This window comes from Odontesthes bonariensis, chromosome 23 (genome assembly GCF_027942865.1).
Source record: "Odontesthes bonariensis isolate fOdoBon6 chromosome 23, fOdoBon6.hap1, whole genome shotgun sequence".
Taxonomy (NCBI): domain Eukaryota; kingdom Metazoa; phylum Chordata; class Actinopteri; order Atheriniformes; family Atherinopsidae; genus Odontesthes; species Odontesthes bonariensis.
In genome coordinates this window covers 1,373,086-1,398,664 of record NC_134528.1, presented here as the reverse complement: position 1 = coordinate 1,398,664, position 25,579 = coordinate 1,373,086, and the positions used below count along the sequence as shown (strand labels likewise).

Sequence of the window (25,579 nt, the reverse complement as noted above, 5' to 3'; positions counted from 1 at the left end):
AGGCGAACTGTCCCTTTAAAGAGGCGAACTGTCCCTTTAAAGAGGCGAACTGTCCTTTTAAATCGGCGAACTGTCCCTTTAAAGAGGCGAACTGTCCCTTTAAAGAGGCGAACTGTCGTTTAAATCGGCGAACTGTCCCTTTAAAGAGATGAACTGTCCCTTTAAAGAGGCGAACTGTCCCTTTAAAGAGGCGAACTTTCCCTTTAAAGAGGCGAACTGGCCCTTTAAAGAGGCGAACTGTCCCTTTAAAGAGGCGAACTGTCCCTTTAAAGAGGCGAACTGTCCCTTTAAAGAGGCGAACTGTCCCTTTAAAGAGGCGAACTGTCCCTTTAAAGAGGCGAACTGTCCTTTTAAATCGGCGAACTGTCCCTTTAAAGAGGCGAACTGTCCTTTTAAATCGGCGAACTGTCCCTTTAAAGAGGCGAACTGTCCCTTTAAAGAGGCGAACTGTCCTTTTAAATCGGCGAACTGTCCCTTTAAAGAGGCGAACTGTCCCTTTAAATCGGCGAACTGTCCCTTTAAAGAGGCGAACTGTCCCTTTAAAGAGGCGAACTGGCCCTTTAAAGAGGCGAACTGTCCCTTTAAATCGGCGAACTGTCCCTTTAAAGAGGCGAACTGTCCCTTTAAAGAGGCGAACTGGCCCTTTAAAGAGGCGAACTGTCCCTTTAAATCGGCGAACTGGCCCTTTAAATTGGTGAACTGTCTCTTTAAAGAGGCGAACTGTCCCTTCAAAGAGGCGAACTGTCCCTTTAAAGAGGCGAACTGTCCCTTTAAAGAGGCGAACTGTCCCTTTAAAGAGGCGAACTGTCCTTTTAAATCGGCGAACTGTCCCTTTAAAGAGGCGAACTGGCCCTTTAAATTGGTGAACTGTCCCTTTAAATCGGCGAACTGGCCCTTTAAATTGGTGAACTGTCCCTTTAAATCGGTGGACTGTCCCTTTAAATCGGCAAAGGACTGGCTGGGCCACTAATAGCCTTGTTTCTATGGTAATTAATCTCCCTCATTTAACTGACAGCTAAGCTTTCCCAGCTGCTGCTACACTAATTATATGAGACTCAGGGTTCTCAGAGCCAAAAAACCTATTTATTTCAATTTTTATATATATATATATATATATATATCTACATATATAAATAAATAAATAAATAAATAAACAAATAAATAAATAAATAGATAAAGAGACACGTTTTCAATGTTAAATCCCATAGACTTTTGCCAACGGAATAGTAATAGGTGCCTTGCCATGCAATGCTATGGCAGGCCCCAATAACAGATATCACCATGAAACGTCCTCAGTTTATTACTTATACAAGTATGAAAGAAAATGTATTACAAGTTTTAGAAATTTGTATGTTTAATTATGCAAATTAGTCACATCTCATTAAATATGCTCACATTTGCACATATTTCCAGAAGATAGATCTGAACATATGATAGCCAGGTGCAAAATTTTTTTTAATTTTGTTTACACACAGAATGAAAAAAAATTTGTGAGGGATTTCAGGATATCTGCTTTCACTTCCTAGGAAATCAAAATATACTGCCCATAGCCTAAAAAACATACATTTTTGCCATATTTTTTTATTATAATGTCATATAAATCAGGCCAGGAATGATTTATCCAACAAATCAAGTAAATATCTTCAGAATACTGCTGAGTGTGTAACTGGAGAGTTTGGTGTCAGTAGGTGCTCCATAGGCTGAGATACTGACACTGGAAAAATAAGAAAAACTGATTTTGAGAAAGCGGCATTTAAAGATTTAAATATCCATCCATCCATCATCTTCCGCTGGCCCGGGGATCGGGTCGCGGGGGCAGCAGTTTGAGCAAAGAGACCCAGACGTCCCTGTCCCCGGCCACTTCCTCCAGCTCTTCTGGGGGGACCCCGAGGCGTTCCCAGGCCAGCCGAGAGACATAGTCTCTCCAACGTGTCCTGGGTCTTCCCCGGGGCCTCCTCCCAGTGGGACGGGCCCGGAACACCTCACCGGGGAGGCGTCCAGGAGGCATCCTAACCAGATGCCCGAGCCACCTCATCTGACTCCTCTGGATGCGGAGGAGCAGCGGTTCTACTCCGAGCCCCTCCCGGATGACCGAGCTTCTCACCCTATCTCTAAGGGAGAGCCCAGCCACCCTGCGGAGGAAACTCATTTCGGCCGCTTGTATTCGCGATCTCGTTCTTTCGGTCACTACCCACAGCTCGTGACCATAGGTGAGGGTAGGAACATAGATTGACCGGTAAATCGAGAGCTTGGCCTTCTGGCTCAGCTCCTTCTTCACCACGACGGGCCGGTGCAGAGCCCGCATCACTGCAGACGCCGCACCGATCCGTCTGTCAATCTCCTGCTCCATTCGACCCTCACTCGTGAACAAGACCCCGAGATACTTGAACTCCTCCACTTGGGGAAGGATCTCATTCCCGACCCGGAGAGGGCATTCCACCCTTTTCCGATTTAAATAGGGGAATTCATTTTGGTAAATTTGGGCGAAACGTACTGCCGCGATTAAACAAAATGTGATGAAATAAACATTTTAATTTATGTTTTGAAATAACACATATGAAGGAGCAGACTGGCCCAAAATCTAAAAATGAACCACTGCCTGAAAAATCCCTGTTTTACCCGCCGTGTCTCGCCTTAAAGCGTAACGCTATAAATCCTCTAAATTGTTTTATATTTCTCTTTCTTCCCCTCTTCTTTGATTGCTTTTGCAATGAAAAAAAAATTGCCTTAAAATGTGTTGAAGTTGTGAATAATTCCGGCAGCACAAACACAAAGTAAACGGAAAATTTTCGCTGTGTTTTGTATAAACTGTGATGACGGCACTCACAATAAGGGACACGCCAGCTGGCACCTCCATGACTTCTGCTTATTTACCATCAGCACGGCTAAACTTTAAACTTTACACTGGAAATCTGACGACACGAAGGACACAAAGCTCCGACTGAGAGCTGCTCTGGAGGGGATTGTGTGGTCTCCATGTCTGCTGTCGGCCCGCTTTCATGCAACAGCAACAGCGTTGAAAGACATTTATTTACTATCGCACTTCACTTCATGTCGGCGTCTCCCGGTCTTCTCTCATTCGCTCTTCAGCTGGTGCAGAACGCTGCTGCTCGTCTTTTAACCAACACCACACTGGAAAAAACGCCCCTCCAAAAATAAGTAAAAAAAACAACAAATAAAAGATGTTTTTGCTTGAAATAAGCAAATAAATCTGCCAGTGGAACTCATGAAAATCGGCTGGTCAAGATTTCTTGAAATAAAATGTGATATTTGGGACTTTTGAGTTAAAAGTGATCTTGAAATTAGCTTAAAAACCTCTTCAAATGAAGAAAAAAAGCTTGTTTCATGTGAAATATGACTCAAAATAAGATGTTTTCAAGACTTTTTCATTTAACAAGATATTCCAGATGTGTTGTATTAAAACAAGTCCCTATATCTGGATGAAATGGTGCTTGTTAGGCAGTTGTGTCTCACATCAAAGGCGGGGTAGGGGATCTTTTTCTGGAGCATTTTTTTACATATTGCTTGAAATACTCTTCACACCCCCATTGCAACCAATTAATTAAAAGTTTTGACACAAATATGAAAAGTTTTAGTGGCCTCTAGAACGTACAATCTAGGAAAAACAGTATCCAATCATACTGAACGGACCGTTCACAATGATTGGATTCTGATGCGTCTATCAAACTGCAATCTGCCCCTACCCCCCCCCTCCCCTCCCTCTGTGCGCGTACCCTGCTCCGTGAACGAATTACGCGTCCAGAAGCTAAACTAGAGCCAGCTTGGCTAGCACCTAGCATTATTAAACGTATAGTTAGCATATACTAAATACTAAATACTAAATACGGCAACGATCAATGCTTGCTGTCAGAACAGCGCTCGTGCACCTTCGTGCACGAAGTTTTCGGGGGGAAAGTGAAGAAAAGGGTTGGGACTTTTGACCGGTGTATTTTCAAAGTGCAGCTTCGCTGGACTCAGAATCCAGGATCTCCTACCCTACCTTTAAGGGAAATGAGATATTTTGTCTAGAAATGAGACAGATATACTTGGTAAGATTTAGATTTTTTCCAGTGTAAGGACAATTTTAGAGACACCAATTAACCTAACTAGGGATGTCGCAATTTAAAAAAAGTCTTGACCGACCGCTGAGCCTCATTAGTCGATTAAAGGAAAACGTCGGAAAATTTCACTGTTCCTATTTTCCCTGACACCTGTCCTCCAAAATCGATTTCTCACACTGTTTTACATTATTCCACCCATAACCTTGCGCTCCCAGATTGTTTCCCTTCTGGCCATGGGCGCAGCCATGTTCAGCCACATCCGGCCATATTTTACGTCAGAAATGCAATTCTACTTGTGCAGCGGAAATAAAATTCTACTTGTGTGGCGGGAGTGTGCTCTAACAAAGTGTAGAGTGTAACTTGGAAATACACAATGATTGAATACTACCTGTATATAGTAGAATTAGAAATTATTTTTATTTCAACATGTATGTTCACATGTAGTGAGAGTCTACAACTGCCTCGTCGGCGTGAAGGAAACCCTTGTAGGTCCCGTCCTGCGACATATTTATCCCTGATCGCCCACGCCGCACAGGAGGGAATCGCTCTTCGGAAGCGCTTCCCAAGTCTCCCATGGAGAAAGCAGGTCACCTGCCGGGAGGCCTGGATACGGTACACAAGGTTGGGCATGGGGTCCGGAAACGCCTCGCGGCTCGTGGATACAACCGGTGAGTCGTTAGCATTTGGCGGTGGTGTCGCGGCTGCTGCGACAGCCACTTGTCCGTCCTTATTTTCAGCCTTATCCGACCATCTCGGCTGATGGCTAAGCTAACATAGCTTGGATCGAGAGGCTGATCGTGATCTGACTCGGACTCAGGCGAAACTTCGCATTCTATCTCCGGGTCCGAGTCAGACCAAGACAGTTCGTAAGTGTCTTCCATTGCTGTAGAAAAAATGTTTGCATTTCTGACGTCATGTTGAGTGAACATGGCGGCGCTAGGGAGGCAGAGCCAGAGCGGTATAACTTGAATTTCAAACATTCGCGAATGTTACTCTCTCGGGCTGACAAATGTAAACAAGGTGAGAAATCGATTTTGGGGAACATGTACCAGGGAAAATAGTAAATTTGAAACTTTCCAGCATTTTCCTTTAAAGTCGGTCACCAAAAATTCTATAAGTGCCATTTATGATATCTGTGTCCTGTCGCGCGTCTTTCTGTGCCGCGTGGAACAAGTTATGCCCCCATTTTAGACTGGCTAGGCTCCCACCACACAATCAATGTTAGCTCGTGCCCTTGGTATTATACATTTTCCCCAATCATTGACCACTAGTTCTAGGCGTACTTGTGGAGGAATAAGGGTTTTGGGTAGAAAAATAATTTATACAAATAAATTTGATTTGATTTGTGTCTTTTGCCATTACAGTGTTACAATTATCATTATGTCGTAGTCCACACGCAGCCACATTGGCTTTATTTAGGTTAATAGTGGCGATTTTTTTTTTTTAACTGCGCAGACAGGACCCGTCATGTCCGTACGGCGTACAAGTTGCAACCGGAGAGGACCTCTGAGGAGGGCGCTACGTGAGCTCTGCTGCGGTTGTTCTTCCATCGTGGGATGGCTCATGCTCACATAACATTTCTAAAGATATAGTGAGTTTTTTAAAATTTTTTATTTATTTAACCGACGGCAGAAAATTTCCAACCGGACGACGTTGATTCGGTCAACCATCGGTTGTACGGTCATCTGTTAACATCCCTAAACCTAACATGCATGTTTTGGACAGCGGGAGGAAGCCAGAGAGAATCCACACATTCACAGGGAGAATGTGTGGATTCTCATGTCGTCGACCGACATGAAAGAATCTAAACTTTATATTTTTGGGAGTCGCTCATTGACTCTGTAGCGCCCCCTAGGATGCTTAAAAATGGTCCCCTTAATAGGATTAGTTTCGCGTGGGACAACGAAATTCGGTACACTCATTCATCATGCCCAGACGCACAAAAAAGTCTCATGCCGCCATGGTCCCACGTCCACAGGAAGGCGGCCATTTTGGATGGAAAGTGCGTTTTGGTGCCATTTTTGACCGATTCCATGCCTTGCTTAAGATCGAACTCGTCCTACAGATTTAATGCTACAAGCTTCAAACTTGGCCAGGTTACTCTTAAGACATGGGGGGAGAAATCACGGGGAAACTTTTTCAAAACTTAAAGGGCGTGGCCATGGCGACGGCTTGATGACTCGCCATCACTCGCCACAAAAATGAAGTTGCTTATAACTCCCACATACATTATCCAATCTGTCCCAAACTTCATACGGTGAATGCTGGACCCAGCCTGAACGCGCACATATAAAATAGTGACATCCACCTATAGCGCCACCTGCTGGTGGTTGGACACATCTTTTTTTTTCCACACCTCACATTTGATCAAACTCCTCCAACAGATTTAATGCTGCAAACTTAAAACTTGGCCAGGTTACTCTTAAGACATGGGGGGGGGGGGATTCATGGGGAAACTTTTTCAAAACTTAAAGGGCGTGGCCGTGGCGACTTCTCAAAGTTCGATGACTCGCCATTAGGGATGGGAATTGATAAGATTTTTACGATTCCAATTCCATGTTCGATTCTGCTTAACGATTCGGTTCTTTGTCGGTTCCCTTATCGATTCTCATTTGGAGAAAAAGGACAACAAACCGGTCGATTAGCATCAACTTTGTTTAGTTTAGAAGTAACACGAGTCATGACCTCACAAACCCAACAACGGTGAGGTCCACATTGGTCTATCCTGGCCTGGGTAATTTAACTCTTCCTGCTCTGGTGAAAGGAGAAGCTGGAGGTGGACGTGTGTTCGGATCTTCACAATTTAGCCCTCCGAAAAGCCTTGACAGGTAGCACAAATGCTATAACTCGTGTTTTTCATGTCTTCTTTTATTTGTATTCAAATGACCACAGGTCATAAACCTGAAACAATCAAACCAAGTAATAATATTAATGAAATTATAACTTTTTGAAATAGCTTTTTCATTTCAATAAACAGAAACATAAGCAATGAAATGATTTCCATTAATCACAGGAATGTTTGGATTACATAACACACAGTAGACCCAAAAGTAAATACTATCTTGTATTATTTTACAATTAAATCGTCACGAAATCTAGCAGGAAGTAGCCGACAACGCTAACCGGAAGTAGCCGAGCGCTAACCAAACGCTAGATAACATTTAAACAGAGGTGTCAAGTAACGAAGTACAAATACTTTGTTACTGTACTTAAGTACACTTTTTAGGTATCTGTACTTTACTCTATTACTTTTTTTCTGCCTACTTCTTACTTCTACTCATTACATTTTCACACAAGTATCTGTACTTTCTATTCCTTACATTTTCAATACAAACAGCCTCGTTACTCTTGGCTTCAGTTTTTTTTTTTTAACTCTTGGCTTCAGTTTAATGTTTATGTATTTCACGTCATGTGCGCCATCCACACCTAGTGAGAACGAGTGTAATTGGATGAATCATATAACGCAAACACTCATTGGTTAGGCTATTCGTCAAATTAAATCGTCATTCGTCAGAAGCGAGCAGGTGTTCTACAACTAACTGCAAACGCGAAGCTGCCACGCAAAATGTCCGATTCAGAAAAAGATTCAGAAAAAGATGGCGAAATGTCTGAAAGGTCGGACACAGGCGAGAGCGTATCGGGAGATGGAGACGGAGACCAACAAGACCTTCCTCATCCTTGGCACTATCCTTTTTCAAAATAGTCAGGTGCAAAAATGACTCAATGTAATGTGCAATGTAAACTCTGCACACCCAAGACCCACATAATTTTGGCGTTTAAGAACTCTCCCTCCAATTTGAAAAAACATGTAGAGTTAAAATATAAGCTTATTCTTTGTTACCACCGAACTGTGAACTGATAATTGATATTTTTTGCTGCAGCTTGGCTAGCATAGGAACATGCCAAGACATGCCCGGTTAGCAGCTAACAATTGTCAAAGGCGTTAGCCTTGCCTCTGATGTTTTCGGAATAACAACTGGCATAGTTATATATTTTTTCAGGCAGTAAGACTTTTTTTTGTTTTTTTTTTGATGGGACTGAATTCCAATAAAGTTTGAGAAAGAACATGCTCCTTGAGTGACTTTGTCTTTGACAGTAATGGTTTTATGATTGTTGTCTTGAGCCACATGTAGAACTAATCAGTTTTCAAATTAAGCTTGCAATTCATATAGTGGCATCTACCTTTTTGTGTGTGGGTTTTAAAAGAAAAAATATTTAAAGGTTACTTTATACTTTTATACTTTAAGTAGGTTTTGGAGCACATACTTTTTCACTTTTACTTAAGTAAAAAGGTCAAGTTGATACTTCAACTTTTACCAAAGTGTTTTTAAACTGCAGTATCTATACTTCTACTTAAGTAACAAATGTGTGTACTTTTGACACCACTGCATTTAAACTATCATAACGTTTAACAAATAAATCGCCTTGCCATTTAGCTTGTAATCCACTAAACACATAATACACCAAAGGGTGGTAAACATGAACAGCACACGTTTATTCTTAATCTAAACGACTCTTTGTTAACAGCTTCTACTTACCAATGGGCTGTGCTCCTGTCTATGATCTGGGTAACTACTGCTGCGATAGACAAAGCCAGCAGCCGAACGGACTTACAGACAGCTTTTTAAAATAAAATGCTCAGATACCGAAACAATTTTAAATAATCCAGACCCATTTAATTATAAAGTAATTTAAATACCAATAATCTTGACAACGTGAACTGGGGGTAGTACCACCAGCCTCTGGCTCTGAGCCAGTCAGGCTCTGTCTCTCATGATTTAATCTAAATGTAATGCCTGAGAAGGCATTCATTTAACCTTAACCGTTACTAACAGCAGCTTTTACAATCAGGCAAATGCTGCTAACATGATAGGCAGTGTTTGTTAGTTAGTTACCTGCAGTGTTAGCCGAGGACATGCTAACGTTGCTAACGTTGCTAACGTTGCTGGGGTCAGATTCACCGACGTTAATCATTCATTCATAGTTATTGCATGTTGGTAGTATTTCCTCCCTTTGGTGAAATATTCACTTTGCAAGTTGCCCTGTTGTCGTCTTTTTTAGGGATGTGTAACCAAACTTTCGAGCGTTTGTACCGCTTGGGCGCCATGTTTACTGCTGACTGCTGGCTGCGCTGGACTCGCCACGCAACATTGCGTGGTGACGTCATTCGCGCCCACTGGAATTTTAAGTAGGGAATCGTTTGCAAAATGGCCAAACGATTCCAAGGAATTGAAACACTGGGAACCGGTTCTCAACAATAACCTATGTTCGATTCCCATCCCTACTCGCCATCACTCGCCACAAAAAATGAATACGCTTATAACTTCCACATACATTATCCAATTTGTCCCAAACTTCATACGGTGATTGGTGGACCCAGCCTGAACGAGCACAAACAGAATGGTGATATTCACCTACAGCGCCACCTGCTGGTGGTCGGAAAAGTCTTTTTTTTTTCCACAACTCACAATTTCTTGAACTCCTCCTACAGATTTAATGGTAATGGCTCCAAATATGGCCAGGTTACTGTTAAGACACGGGGGAAAAAATCATGGAGAAACTTTTCCAAACTCTGAACGGTGTGGGCGTGGCCAGGCGGTGAAAATCGTGTGATGGCGTTTGTGATTTGAAAGCCTTATCATCATCGCAAAGTCATGAAACTTGGCACACACGTCCACCCTGACGACCTCGTATGTATGTGAAGGGAATCGTGTGTGGGCGGAGCAAAATGGCTCAGTGGCGCCCCCTAGAATTTTTCAATAACCCCTCCGCATTGGGGTTATTATGTGCTCATACATACGATGAGGGTATCGTGCGTGTGGGAAGAGCTGCGGCTCCAACGTCCAGCGCATGCCCCAACGTACGCACACCTCGGTCCCGCTCACAGCTGCTTGCAGCTTTCTAGTTTTTATTTGTTTTTACTTATTCTTCTCTTTATTTATTACCTGCTGTAAAGCACTTTGACCTTGGTTTCAGGGCCAAGACCACGGCTGTGTTCGAAATAAAATACCTCTCCTACTTCTCCTACTACTCATACTAACTTTCTGAGTTAGTATGCGAGTTTGAGTAAGCAGAAGTTCCCGGATGCATACTAGATTCTCCTAAATGTTGGGTATGCATCATGAGGTTACTACTCATACTCAAACTACCCAAGATGCAACGTAACGTGACGTCGCCGATCGTCATTTCCTGTCAAAACGGCAGTTTCGAGCTAGCTACAACGAGGGTAGGTTCACTTCCTGTTTTCAAAACAAAAGCACCAATTGTATGGTAATGGCTTTCCCTATGATAAAAGGCAACGGGTATTTTATTTTGTGAAAATAACAGGAAGTGCGTTGCTCACTGCGGCTAGCTTTAGTAGCGCCGAATTTGTGGGAACAAAATTGTAAACAGCCGGTATTTTGTCAGGTTTTCAACACGTTGGGGATCTAAACGACTACTTTCTCTCCTGAAAATGTTTCAAATGTTGCTAAAGTTTACAGAGTTTAGAGCTTAAGAGAAATCAGCTTCAGGCCGGCTGATTTCGGCTTGGGCAGGAGCCAAATGCATTGTGGGTAAACACTCTGCATACTGTCTGATCGATGAGTATGCAGTATGTAGTATGTAGTCTGCAGTATGGAAGTATGCAGTATGCAGTATGCAGTATGTAGAATGTAATATGCAGTATGTAGTATGCAGTATGCAGTATGCAGTATGTAGTATGTAGTATGCAGTATGCAGTATGTAGTATGCAGTATGCAGTATGCAGTATGTAGTATGTAGTATGTAGTATGCAGTATGCAGTATGTAGTATGCAGTATGCAGTATGCAGTATGTAGTATGTAGTATGTAGTATGCAGTATGTAGTTTGTAGTATGTAGTATGTAGTATGCAGTATGCAGTATGCAGTATGCAGTATGTAGTTTGTAGTATGTAGTATGTAGTATGCAGTATGCAGTATGCAGTATGTAGAATGTAATATGCAGTATGTAGTATGCAGTATGCAGTATGCAGTATGTAGTATGTAGTATGCAGTATGCAGTATGTAGTATGCAGTATGCAGTATGTAGTATGTAGTATGTAGTATGTAGTATGTAGTATGCAGTATGTAGTATGCAGTATGCAGTATGCAGTATGTAGTATGTAGTATGTAGTATGCAGTATGCACTATGTAGAATGTAATATGCAGTATGTAGTATGCAGTATGCAGTATGTAGTATGTAGTATGTAGTATGCAGTATGCAGTATGTACTATGCAGTATGCAGTATGTAGTATGTAGTATGTAGTATGTAGTATGCAGTATGTAGTATGCAGTATGCAGTATGCAGTATGTAGTATGTAGTATGTAGTATGCAGTATGTAGTATGTAGTATGCAGTATGTAGTATGTAGTATGTAGTATGCAGTATGCAGTATGTAGTATGCAGTATGCAGTATGCAGTATGCAGTATGTAGTATGTAGTATGCAGTATGCAGTATGTAGTATGTAGTATGCAGTATGCAGTATGCAGTATGCAGTATGCAGTATGCAGTATGTAGTATGTAGTATGCAGTATGTAGTATGTAGTATGTAGTATGTAGTATGCAGTATGCAGTATGTAGTATGTAGTATGTAGTATGTAGTATGCAGTATGCAGTATGTAGTATGCAGTATGTAGTATGTAGTATGCAGTATGCAGTATGCAGTATGCAGTATGCAGTATGCAGTATGTAGTATGTAGTATGTAGTATGTAGTATGCAGTATGTAGTATGTAGTATGCAGTATGTAGTATGTAGTATGTAGTATGTAGTATGCAGTATGTAGTATGTAGTATGTAGTATGCAGTATGTTGTATGTAGTATGCAGTATGTAGTATGTAGTATGTAGTATGTAGTATGTAGTATGCAGTATGCAGTATGTAGTATGCAGTATGTAGTATGCAGTATGCAGTATGCAGTATGTAGTATGTAGTATGCAGTATGTAGTATGCAGTATGCAGTATGTAGTATGTAGTATGCAGTATGTAGTATGCAGTATGCAGTATGTAGTATGTAGTATGCAGTTTGTAGAATGTAGTATGCAATATGTAGTATGTAGTATGCAGTATGTAGTATGTAGTATGCAGTATGTAGTATGCAGTATGCAGTATGCAGTATGTAGTATGTAGTATGTAGTATGCAGTATGTAGTATGCAGTATGTAGTATGTAGTATGCAGTATGTAGTATGTAGTATTCAGTATGTAGTATGTAGTATGCAGTATGTAGTATGCAGTATGCAGTATGCAGTATGTAGTATGTAGTATGCAGTATGCAGTATGTAGTATGCAGTATGCAGTATGTAGTATGTAGTATGTAGTATGTAGTATGCAGTATGTAGTATGCAGTATGCAGTATGCAGTATGTAGTATGTAGTATGTAGTATAAAGTATGCAGTATGTAGAATGTAATATACAGTATGTAGTATGCAGTATGCAATATGTAGTATGTAGTATGTAGTATGCAGTATGCAGTATGTAGTATGCAGTATGCAGTATGTAGTATGTAGTATGTAGTATGTAGTATGCAGTATGTAGTATACAGTATGCAGTATGCAGTATGCAGTATGTAGTATGTAGTATGTAGTATGCAGTATGTAGTATGTAGTATGCAGTATGTAGTATGTAGTATGCAGTATGCAGTATGCAGTATGCAGTATGCAGTATGCAGTATGTAGTATGTAGTATGCAGTATGCAGTATGTAGTATGTAGTATGCAGTATGTAGTATGCAGTATGCAGTATGCAGTATGTAGTATGTAGTATGCAGTATGCAGTATGTAGTATGTAGTATGCAGTATGCAGTATGTAGTATGTAGTATGTAGTATGTAGTATGCAGTATGCAGTATGTAGTATGCAGTATGTAGTATGTAGTATGCAGTATGCAGTATGTAGTATGCAGTATGCAGTATGCAGTATGTAGTATGTAGTATGTAGTATGCAGTATGTAGTATGCAGTATGTAGTATGTAGTATGCAGTATGTAGTATGTAGTATGTAGTATGTAGTATGCAGTATGTAGTATGTAGTATGTAGTATGCAGTATGTTGTATGTAGTATGCAGTATGTAGTATGTAGTATGTAGTATGTAGTATGTAGTATGCAGTATGCAGTATGTAGTATGCAGTATGCAGTATGCAGTATGTAGTATGTAGTATGCAGTATGTAGTATGCAGTATGCAGTATGTAGTATGTAGTATGCAGTATGTAGTATGCAGTATGCAGTATGTAGTATGTAGTATGCAGTTTGTAGAATGTAGTATGCAGTATGTAATATGTAGTATGCAGTATGTAGTATGTAGTATGCAGTATGTAGTATGCAGTATGCAGTATGCAGTATGTAGTATGCAGTATGTAGTATGCAGTATGTAGTATGCAGTATGTAGTATGTAGTATGCAGTATGTAGTATGTAGTATTCAGTATGTAGTATGTAGTATGCAGTATGTAGTATGTAGTATGCAGTATGTAGTATGTAGTATGCAGTATGTAGTATGTAGTATGCAGTATGTAGTATGCAGTATGTAGTATGCAGTATGTAGTATGTAGTATGTAGTATGTAGTATGTAGTATGCAGTATGTAGTATGTAGTATGCAGTATGTAGTATGTAGTATGTAGTATGTAGTATGCAGTATGCAGTATGCAGTATGTAGTATGTAGTATGCAGTATGTAGTATGTAGTATGCAGTATGTAGTATGTAGTATGTAGTATGTAGTATGTAGTATGCAGTATGCAGTATGTAGTATGTAGTATGCAGTATGCAGTATGCAGTATGTAGTATGTAGTAAGTAGTATGCAGTATGTAGTATGTAGTATGCAGTATGTAGTATGCAGTATGTAGTTTGTAGTATGTAGTATGCAGTATGCAGTATGTAGTATGTAGTAAGTAGTATGCAGTATGTAGTAAGTAGTATGCAGTATGTAGTATGCAGTATGCAGTATGTAGTATGTAGTATGCAGTATGCAGTATGCAGTATTTAGTATGTAGTAAGTAGTATGCAGTATGTAGTATGTAGTATGCAGTATGCAGTATGCAGTATGTAGTATGTAGTAAGTAGTATGTAGTATGTAGTATGCAGTATGCAGTATGTAGTATGTAGTATGCAGTATGCAGTATGCAGTATGTAGTATGTAGTAAGTAGTATGCAGTATGTAGTATGTAGTATGTAGTAAGAAGTATGCAGTATGTAGTATGCAGTATGCAGTATGCAGTATGTAGTATGTAGTATGCAGTATGCAGTATGTAGTATGCAGTATGCAGTATGTAGTATGTAGTATGTAGTATGTAGTATGCAGTATGTAGTATGCAGTATGCAGTATGCAGTATGTAGTATGTAGTATGTAGTATGCAGTATGCAGTATGTAGAATGTAATATGCAGTATGTAGTATGCAGTATGCAGTATGTAGTATGTAGTATGTAGTATGCAGTATGCAGTATGTAGTATGCAGTATGCAGTATGTAGTATGTAGTATGTAGTATGCAGTATGTAGTATGCAGTATGCAGTATGCAGTATGCAGTATGTAGTATGTAGTATGTAGTATGCAGTATGTAGTATGTAGTATGCAGTATGTAGTATGTAGTATGTAGTATGCAGTATGCAGTATGTAGTATGCAGTATGCAGTATGCAGTATGCAGTATGTAGTATGTAGTATGCAGTATGCAGTATGTAGTATGTAGTATGCAGTATGTAGTATGCAGTATGCAGTATGCAGTATGTAGTATGTAGTATGCAGTATGTAGTATGTAGTATGTAGTATGCAGTATGTAGTATGTAGTATGTAGTATGTAGTATGTAGTATGCAGTATGCAGTATGTAGTATGCAGTATGTAGTATGTAGTATGCAGTATGCAGTATGCAGTATGTAGTATGCAGTATGCAGTATGCAGTATGTAGTATGTAGTATGTAGTATGTAGTATGTAGTATGCAGTATGTAGTATGTAGTATGCAGTATGCAGTATGTAGTATGTAGTATGTAGTATGTAGTATGTAGTATGCAGTATGTAGTATGTAGTATGTAGTCTGCAGTATGTTGTATGTAGTATGCAGTATGTAGTATGTAGTATGTAGTATGTAGTATGTAGTATGCAGTATGCAGTATGTAGTATGCAGTATGTAGTATGCAGTATGCAGTATGCAGTATGTAGTATGTAGTATGCAGTATGTAGTATGCAGTATGCAGTATGTAGTATGTAGTATGCAGTATGTAGTATGCAGTATGCAGTATGTAGTATGTAGTATGCAGTTTGTAGAATGTAGTATGCAGTATGTAGTATGTAGTATGCAGTATGTAGTATGTAGTATGCAGTATGTAGTATGCAGTATGCAGTATGCAGTATGTAGTATGTAGTATGTAGTATGCAGTATGTAGTATGCAGTATGTAGTATGTAGTATGCAGTATGCAGTATGTAGTATTCAGTATGTAGTATGTAGTATGCAGTATGCAGTATGTAGTATGCAGTATGTAGTATGTAGTATGCAGTATGTAGTATGTAGTATGCAGTATGTAGTATGCAGTATGCAGTATGCAGTATGTAGTATGTAGTATGTAGTATGCAGTATGTAGTATGCAGTATGTAGTATGCAGTATGCAGTATGTAGTATGTAGTATGTAGTATGTAGTATGCAGTATGCAGTATGCAGTATGTAGTATGTAGTATGCAGTATGCAGTATGCAGTATGTATTATGCAGTATGTAGTATGTAGTATGTAGTATGTAGTATGTAGTATGCAGTATGCAGTATGTAGTATGTAGTATGCAGTATGCAGTATGCAGTATGTAGTATGTAGTAAGTAGTATGCAGTATGTAGTATGTAGTATGCAGTATGTAGTATGCAGTATGTAGTTTGTAGTATGTAGTATGCAGTATGCAGTATGTAGTATGTAGTAAGTAGTATGCAGTATGTAGTAAGTAGTATGCAGTATGTAGTATGCAGTATGCAGTATGTAGTATGTAGTATGCAGTATGCAGTATGCAGTATTTAGTATGTAGTAAGTAGTATGCAGTATGTAGTATGTAGTATGCAGTATGCAGTATGCAGTATGTAGTATGTAGTAAGTAGTATGTAGTATGTAGTATGCAGTATGCAGTATGTAGTATGTAGTATGCAGTATGCAGTATGCAGTATGTAGTATGTAGTAAGTAGTATGCAGTATGTAGTATGTAGTATGTAGTAAGTAGTATGCAGTATGTAGTATGTAGTATGTAGTATGCAGTATGCAGTATGCAGTATGTAGTATGCAGTATGTAGTATGCAGTATGTAGTATGCGGTATATAGTATGCAGTATGTAGTATGCAGTATGCAGTATGCAGTATGCAGTATGTAGTATGTAGTATGCAGTATGTAGTATGCAGTATGTAGTATGCGGTATGTAGTATGCAGTATGCAGTATGTAGTATGTAGTATTCAGTATGCAGTATGCAGTATGTAGTATGTAGTAAGTAGTATGCAGTATGTAGTATGTAGTAAGTAGTATGCAGTATGTAGTATGTAGTATGTAGTATGCAGTATGCAGTATGCAGTATGCAGTATGTAGTATGTAGTATGCAGTATGTAGTATGCAGTATGTAGTATGCGGTATGAAGTATGCAGTATGCAGTATGTAGTATGTAGTATGCAGTATGTAGTATGCAGTATGTAGTATGTAGTATGTAGTATGCAGTATGTAGTATGCAGTATGCAGTATGTAGTATGTAGTATGCAGTATGTAGTATGTAGTATGCAGTATGTAGTATGCAGTATGCAGTATGTAGTATGTAGTATGCAGTATGTAGTATGTAGTATGCAGTATGTAGTATGTAGTATTTAGTATGTAGTATGCAGTATGTAGTATGCAGTATGCAGTATGCAGTATGTAGTATGCAGTATGTAGTATGTAGTATGTAGTATGTAGTATGTAGTATGCAGTATGTAGTATGTAGTATGTAGTATGTGGTATGCAGTATGCGGTTTCGAACACAGCCAAAGAGCCACTGTGCTTAGACCAGTAGGTACGTAGTTCAAAGCCTGTTTTAAACATCTAAATAAGACCAAAAAGAGAAGAATTTGTCACTGTAAACTGATTGCTCAACCAAATAAATCAAGATCCAACTCAAGACATCAATAATTTATTCCATCTTAACATCTTCACTGATGACTGTTTAGCCTACAGACATATTAAAGTAATGATTTGTTTTAAAGTAATGTATATATATAAATCGGGAGATTTATTTATTTAAAAACAAACAATTCCACTTAATATATAAAACACACATTTTTCCTTCAAATTAAACTGAAGTTTTAGTTTCTATAAATAGTCAGTTTCTGATCAAAATAGTTTATTTATCACCATTGCAGTGAGCCTCTGTGACATCAAAAATAGCATCAAGTTTTCTTCTTTTTATTATCATAGTACATTATCGCCACAGAGCAGCGATACAACCCCGAACCTTCCCCCAGAACTACAACATCTTGGTGTTTATGTATGAAAATGTAAAAAGTCTCTAGTCCACGACTAAAATGTCTCCTCAGATGTTTAATCTGAAACATTTTGAAACTCACAGCTAACTTTTTTGGTTGGTTGACAAATTATCTGTAAGAACACGGGTGGTAACTTTCAGGATTCTTGGTGTCAGATGAGTGAATGTCCTCAATATTCCTGCTGAAAATGGCTCCTGGCGACGGTTGGCGAGGAGTGTTTGGAAGGCGTCGAAGGTCACGGATAGAGATGGGACCAAGTCACACATGTGCAAGTCTCAAGTAAGTCTCAAGTCTTAGCGTTCAAGTCTCAAGTAAGTCTCAAGTCTTAGCGTTCAAGTCTCAAGTAAGTCCCAAGTCTTAACTGTCAAGTCTCAAGTCTTAGCTTTCAAGTCTCAAGTAAATCCCAAGTCTTAACTGTCAAGTCTCAAGTCTTAGCTTTCAAGTCTCAAGTAAGTCCCAAGTCTTAACTGTCAAGTCTCAAGTCTTAGCTTTCAAGTCTCAAGTAAGTCCCAAGTCTTAGCTTTCAAGTCTCAAGTCTTAGCTTTCAAGTCTCAAGTAAGTCCCAAGTCTTAGCTTTCAAGTCTCAAGTAAGTCTCAAGTCTTAGCGTTCAAGTCTCAAGTAAGTCTCAAGTCTTAGCGTTCAAGTCTCAAGTAAGTCCCAAGTCTTAACTGTCAAGTCTCAAGTCTTAGCTTTCAAGTCTCAAGTAAATCCCAAGTCTTAGCTTTCAAGTCTCAAGTGTTAGCTTTCAAGTCTCAAGTGTTAGCTTTCAAGTCTCAAGTAAGTCCCAAGTCTTAACTGTCAAGTCTCAAGTCTTAGCTTTCAAGTCTCAAGTAAGTCCCAAGTCTTAGCTTTCAAGTCTTAAGTGTTAGCTTTCAAGTCTCAAGTCTTAGCTTTCAAGTCTCAAGTAAGTCCCAAGTCTTAGCTTTCAGTCTCAAGTCTTAGCTTTCAAGTCTCAAGTAAGTCCCAAGTCTTAGCTTTCAAGTCTCAAGTATTTTATTCCTGGTCAAGTCAAAGTCAAGTCACCTTATTATTGCAGTTTTACCTGCAGAATCTGATCTTAATAAAGTGAAAACACAAAGATATAAGTAACTGTCAGTAAACATCATTGGCCAATGTGTCCAACCTGTCCACCCCGTATCATATCAAGCTAACGTTAGCTAACTACCGGCTAGGCTAACAGGATAATATTAGCTAATTTAACGAGCACTTCCTGGTCAGAATGGATCTTCAGATGACGAACAAAGTTGGACGTTATGCTAGATGCTTAACACTCAAGTCATTCAAGTCATCGTGTCTCAAGTCAAGTGCCGAGTCTTTGACTTCCAAGTCCGAGTCGAGTCTCGAGTCTTTTCATTTTTTTTCAAGTCAAGTCATCAAAACAGCGACTCGAATCCAAGTGACAGTGCAGCGACCCGAGTCCCCATCTCTGGTCACGGATCTATTTCTCTTCGCCTGTCGGCTCGTTCGGCAGAGTCAAAGTGTCCTGATGTTGACCTTCTGGCTTCGGCTGGCCTTCGCCCACGAGCTCCACCGTGACGGATGGAGGTCGTAAATGACTTTCTTGGTGGTTTTGCGGCTGGAACCGCGGGAAACATCTCGGCGAAGGTCGTGGCGAATGGCGAGCGGCGAGCCGCAGCTGCCTCTCGTGCTCGAACTTCTCGGCGCTGACCATGGGCACGTGCACCTTGACGGTGTGGTTGAACAGGTTGTAGTCCACCCGGTGGTTCTTCCGGTTGACCCGGATCATCTCCTGGAACAGCTGACCCCAGAGGATCTCGTCCGGGCAGTACGACGTGCGCGTCTGGAGCAGCATCCCCGTGGAGTCGTCGGTGTAGGTGAACGACACCAGCAGCTCGAAATCGTCTTTCCGCAGATCCTCCAAATTCATTTTGTACAGCGGGCTGCTGGGCTCGATCCTGTGGGTGATGGTGGTTGGTGAGACCAGGATGATGTCGCTGTGCTGCACTACCAGGTCCTCGTACGTGACGTCAACCTTCCCCGTGGCGTGCAATTTGGAGCGGAAGATCTGAGCGGAGGCCCTGCCCTCCACCAGGTGATTCCGGCGAAAATCGCCGATCCTCCAGGAGAGACACAGGTGGCTGTCCCGCAGGTTGATGACCGCGCAGTTGCTGAAGCCCACGGTCTGCGCCCTCTTTCTGGCGGAGGCCATTTTGGTGACGGCGATCCCGATGACGAAGGTGTCGATGAAGCAGCTAATGACGTCTTGGATGGTGACGACGACGATGGCGACCATGCAGTTGTCGGACATCCCCCTGAAGCCGTAGCCGATGGTGGTTTGGGTCTCCAGCGAGAAGAGGAAGGCGGCGGTAAAGCTGCGCACCTCGTACACGCAGGGGGCGGTGTTGGGGTCCCTGATGTCGCCGTGGGTGATCGCTATGACCCAGAAGAGGAGGCCGAAGATGAGCCAGGACAGGATGTACGACAGGGCGAAGATCAGGAACATCACCCTCCACTTGATCTCCACCAAGGTGGTGAAGATGTCCGTCACAAAGAGCAGCCAGTCCTCCGGAACGTGGCGGAACACCACGTTACAGTTCCCCTCTTTGCGCATGTAGCGGTGCTTTTTCTTCCTCTCACCAAGTTCATCGGTGGGTCTCACGGATTTATATTGATTATACATCTTTCGGAGTCTGTGGAGAAAGTAGAAAAAGGGTTTAGTTGATTTGCTCATCGGTGATGCGTTAAATGTCGCACAGTAAAAAAAAAAGAAATAAAATACATTTTTTATAATTTATAATTATAATTTTATAATTATTTTTATAATTTTTATAAAAAAGAAAGTATTTTTCTATTTCTATAAAAGAACATTTCCTTTAAATTAGGGCTGGGCAACGATTAACATGTTTAATCTAATTAATCACATGATTTCCCTGATTAATCACGAGTAATCGCATTTGTACGCAGAATCCAGAAATGAATCCAAAAGTAGCGTATAGCTTTTAGCATTTAGCTTTATTTTAAATGTGCTGCCATATGAATGAAAGTGCCATAACATTTGTTGTGCAAACACACTTTTAACATCAGCATCTTTCTGTAGTTTTTATGTAGAAGCCTCGCTCCACTGTCTGTTTCCTTGAATGACTTGCTGCTATCAGTTGTGTGTTTTGCCTTTAAGTGATATTTTAGACTGGAACTACTACGCTGAGAAGACAATTCAACTTGGCAGAGTTTACAGATGACTTTGGTTCTGTCGACTCCGCCGTCTGGAAGAACTTTAACATGAAAATGGCCGAGTAAAAGTTCCGTACCCTTCTCCATGTTTGGTGGCTCCGCCGATTACTTTCTTTTCCTGTTCCACAGCAGCAGACTTTTACAAAATAAAAGCCTGTGAGCAGCAGACTTTTACAGAATAAAAGCCTGTGAGCAACAGACTTTTACAAAATAAAAGCCTGTGAGCAACAGACTTTTACAAAATAAAAGCCTGTGAGCAACAGACTTTTACAAAATAAAAGCCTGTGAGCGACAGACTTTTACAAAATAAAAGCCTGTGAGCAACAGATTTTTACAAAATAAAAGCCTGTGAGCAACAGACTTTTACAATAATAATTTTTTTTAAATAAATAAAAGATTTTTTTTAAAAAACTGCGTTAATGCGTGATAAAATATTTATCATTGTTAAATAATTAGCGAGTTAACTCATCCAGCCCTTGAAAAATACTTATCTGAATGACTACATGGTGTCACTTCAACAGACTGATGAATGTTACATCGTCCCGTTTCCGAAAATGACTCCAGATTTGTGGTTTTAAACACTTAAAAAAAACTTTTACAAAAATAAAAGCCTGTGAGCAACAGACTTTTACAAAATAAAAGCCTGTAAGAAACATACTTTTACAGAATAAAAGCCTGTGAGCAACAGACTTTTACAGAATAAAAGCCTGTGAGCAACAGACTTTTACAGAATAAAAGCCTGTGAGCAACAGACTTTTACAGAATAAAAGCCTGTGAGCAACAGACTTTTACAGAATAAAAGCCTGTGAGCAGCAGACTTTTACAAAATAAAAGCCTGTGAGCAACAGACTTTTACAAAATAAAAGCCTGTGAGCAGCAGCCTTTTACAATAATAAAATAAATAATAAAACAGGGGGGGTCCGTGGCGTAGTGGGCTGAGCAGGCGCCCCATGTACAGAGGCTACAGTCCTCGCTGCAGCTGGCCCCGGTTCCAGTCCTGCGTCGGATGGCCCTTTGCTGCATATTGTTCCCCCTCTCTCTGCTTCCTGTTTCTCTGAACTGTCCATTAAAGGCACAAAAGCCCAAAATAATTTTATTTATTTAAAATTTAAAAAATAAATCAATAAATCAATAAAACCAGCATTAATGCGTGATAAAATATTTCTCGGCAATAAATAATTAACGAGTTAACTCGCCCAGCCCCACTTTAAACCTTTATCTTAAAGCAGTTAAAGGTGTCGGTAGCTTCGTTTTCCAGTGTCTTTCTGCCCTGCTGCACCATTCCAGGGGGGACAAAGTGATGAGAAAGAAGTAACCATCCCTTATACTTTGATAATAAAATGGCCATGTCCTTTTATCAGATTTCAGAGCTTTTGGTTCATCCACCCGTGGACTCTCTGGGTTCTCACCAGGTTCAGTTCTGCTTCTACCAGAGACTTTTATGGACCCTGATATAAATCATCAGAAGGTCAAAGAATCATGGCAACTTGTGGGTGACGGGTAGGACTTAAGTTAAATCAGATACTGATGAGAAAGACTCAGTCACACACAGAAATATCCGAGCGCATCACTGCAGGGATGCAAACGGCATCGGGACAGGAACGGAGTTTAATTTCAGGAGTTTTGGAGTTGGCCGAGTGAAAGTGGGTCAGAGAGCAGATGGTATAGATCCGTGCACAGAGTCGGGTAGTTCGGCTGGTAGCAGAGCTGCAGCATTTAGCTAATGTATCATCAGATTTTTCTTCTTTTTTGTGTGTTTGTGGCCTGTTGGTTGTGAAAAAAGGAAAATATATTTAAAGATGCCACGTTAGGTTGTGTGATAATCACCGGTAGGAACAAATGTTTACCTTCTGATTAAAGTGTAAATCTATCCCAGAAATTTGTCAGCTTTAGTTCAAAGTGGTGCAGTTTGTTGTTTTATGGTTTAAAGGGACAGTTCGCCTCTTTAAAGGGACAGTTCGCCACTTTAGACATGAAGCTGTGTAACATCCCATATCAGCAGCATCATTTCTGAACATCTTCTTCCCCCCTGCTGCGTCCTGCGAGCAGAGTTCCAGCCTCGTTTTGGTGTTGATGAAGGTAGTCCGGCGAGTTGGCTGGGGTTTTAAAAATAAAGCGTTTTGCGTTTTGCTCTTTCAAAAGAGTAAAGGCCTCTGTATGCTTCTCCATCAATTAGTCCGTCCTTTGGAAGTTCTGTCGTGATGTCGGATACGCAGAGCAGTTCCCCTCCCGATCAGTAGGCGTCGCTACGCTAAACGACCCAATCTCGCGACGTCCATCGTGAAAGTCGTTGGCTGTGTTCGAAACCGCATACTACTCCTACTACTCATACTGACTTTTTTCCCGGATGCATACTAGATTCTCCTAAATGTTGGGTATGCATCATGAGGTTACTACTCATACTCAAACTACCCAAGATGCAACGTAACGTGACGTCGCCGATCGTCATTTCCTGTCAAAACGGCAGTTTCAAGCTAGCTACAACGAGGGTAGGTTCACTTCCTGTTTTCAAAACAAAAGCACCAATTGTATGGTAATGGCTTTCCCTATGATAAAAGGCAACGGGTATTTTATTTTGTGAAAATAACAGGAAGTGCGTTAGCTCACTGCGGCTAGCTTTAGTAGCGCCGAATTCGTGGGAACAAAATTGTAAACAGCCGGTATTTTGTCAGGTTTTCAACACGTTGGGGATCTAAACGACTACTTTCTCACCTGAAAATGTTTCAAATGTTGCTAAAGTTTACAGAGTTTAGAGCTTAAGAGAAATCAGCTTCAGGCCGGCTGATTTCGGCTCGGGCAGGAGCGAAATGCATTGTGGGTAAACGCTCTGCATACTGTATGATCGATGAGTATGTAGAATGTAGTATGCAGTGTGTAGTATGCAGTATGCAGTATGTAGTCTGCAGTATGGAAGTATGCGGTTTCGAACACAGCCGTTGTTCACCTTCCGGCTCCGTTCCGCTCCTCACAGTGATACGAAGGGAGAGAAAATAGGGCCAAGAGATTGTGAGGTCTGACTTTTTCCTGGAGAACCATTTTGTGATGCAAATGTATAAAGGCTGATTTATGGCCGCCTACAGAGACCCTCCCGGAGACGCTCTCCTATGTATCTGCTGAGGAGACGGAGACCTCAAGGGTTGTGATTGGTCGGCTAAAAACATCATTTCCGGAATCACTTTCCCAGTTTAGCTCCTTCCTGTCAGAACAACAACACCGCCATTTTTGAAAGAGTTTACTGTGTGCCGGCCAACATTTGGTCAGAATTATTTGCATTTCAACATCAACGAGCTCCGACTCCAACAACAGTCTTTCTCTCTCGGTCGCCATCGTTCACTGTGAGGAGGAACAGAGCCGGAAGGTGAACAACGGCTGTGTTCGAAACCGCATACTTCCATACTGCATACTACATACTGCATACTATATACTCATCGATCAGACAGTATGCAGAGCGTTTAACCACAATGCATTTCGCTCCTGCCCGAGCCGAAATCAGCCGGCCTGAAGCTGATTTCCCTTAAGCTCTAAACTCTGTAAACTTTAGCAACATTTGAAACATTTTCAGGTGAGAAAGTAGTCGTTTAGATCCCCAACGTGTTGAAAACCTGACAAAATACCGGCTATTTACAATTTTGTTCCCACGAATTCGGCGCTACTAAAGCTAGCCGCAGTGAGCAACGCACTTCCTGTTATTTTCACAAAATAAAATACCCGTTGCCTTTTATCATAGGGAAAGCCATTACCATACAATTGGTGCTTTTGTTTTGAAAACAGGAAGTGAACCTACCCTCGTTGTAGCTAGCTTGAAACTGCCGTTTTGACAGGAAATGACGATCGGCGACGTCACGTTACGTTGCATCTTGGGTAGTTTGAGTATGAGTAGTAACCTCATGATGCATACCCAACATTTCGGAGAATCTAGTATGCATCCGGGAAAAAAGTCAGTATGAGTAGTAGGAGTAGTATGCGGTTTCGAACACAGCCAACGACTTTCACGATAGACGTCGCGAGATTGGGTCGTTTAGCGTAGCGACGCCTACTGATCGGGAGGGGAACTGCTCTGCGTATCCGACATCACGACAGAACTTCCAAAGGACGGACTAATTGATGGAGAAGCATACAGAGGCCTTTACTCTTTTGAAAGAGCAAAACGCAAAACGCTTTATCTTTTAAGCCCAGCCAACTAGCCGGACTACCTTCATCAGCACCAAAACGAGGCTGGAACTCTGCTCACAGGACGCAGCAGGGGGGAAGAAGATGTTCAGAAATGATGCTGCTGATATGGGATGTTACACAGCTTCATGTCAGAAGAGGCGAACTGTCCCTTTAAAGAGGCGAACTATCCCTTTAAAGAGGCGAACTGTCCCTTTAACTGACCCAAAGGTTTGCTTGGGTTGGGGTCGATGGAGTAATGCAGGTCACGAGCAGACCGGACGAGCACAAACGTGGCTCAGAAATCCAGTTTCTTTGCTTTATTTTTGGCTTTAATCAAACGTCTGCGGCTTTCTTTAGCTCCACGTTCAGGCTAAACGTGGAACAGGATTATCCTTCTGGCTCTGCTGCTGGTACCTACTGACGGTCGCATGGATGTGTTTCCACAGCCGGTCCAGGGGAAAAAGTCGATCTTTTCACAAATGAATTCGTTTGATTTCCTGTTGGTGCGATGCAGAAAAACAGCCATTTGCCTTATTTTCCAACCATTTTATTTCCAGCCGCTGTTGTTAGAGGAAACAATTAAGAGTGCAGTCTTCCGTGTATTAAAACCATCGACCGAACACTGGAAATCTCCGACCTCCCGCTCCCCTCTCTGATAGAAAAGCATAACGAGCAGAGCTTTGCTGACAATAAGAGCAACTTACAATAAGGAA

The 25,579-nt window shown here is 41.0% G+C and overlaps 1 protein-coding gene across 2 annotated transcripts in view; it reads right to left on the bottom strand.

Moving 5' to 3' along the window:
* Positions 1 to 18,455: 18,455 nt before the first annotated feature.
* kcnj16a (potassium inwardly rectifying channel subfamily J member 16a) overlaps positions 18,456 to 25,579 on the bottom strand; it is a 29,240-nt gene continuing 22,116 nt past the window's right edge. For both annotated transcript variants that reach the window (XM_075457078.1, XM_075457079.1), the window contains exon 2: positions 18,456 to 20,173. In XM_075457078.1, coding sequence (XP_075313193.1) covers positions 18,961 to 20,163 — 1,203 coding nt within the window. In that variant the 5' untranslated portion in view covers positions 20,164 to 20,173 and the 3' untranslated portion in view covers positions 18,456 to 18,960. The remainder of the gene's footprint in view (positions 20,174 to 25,579) is intronic.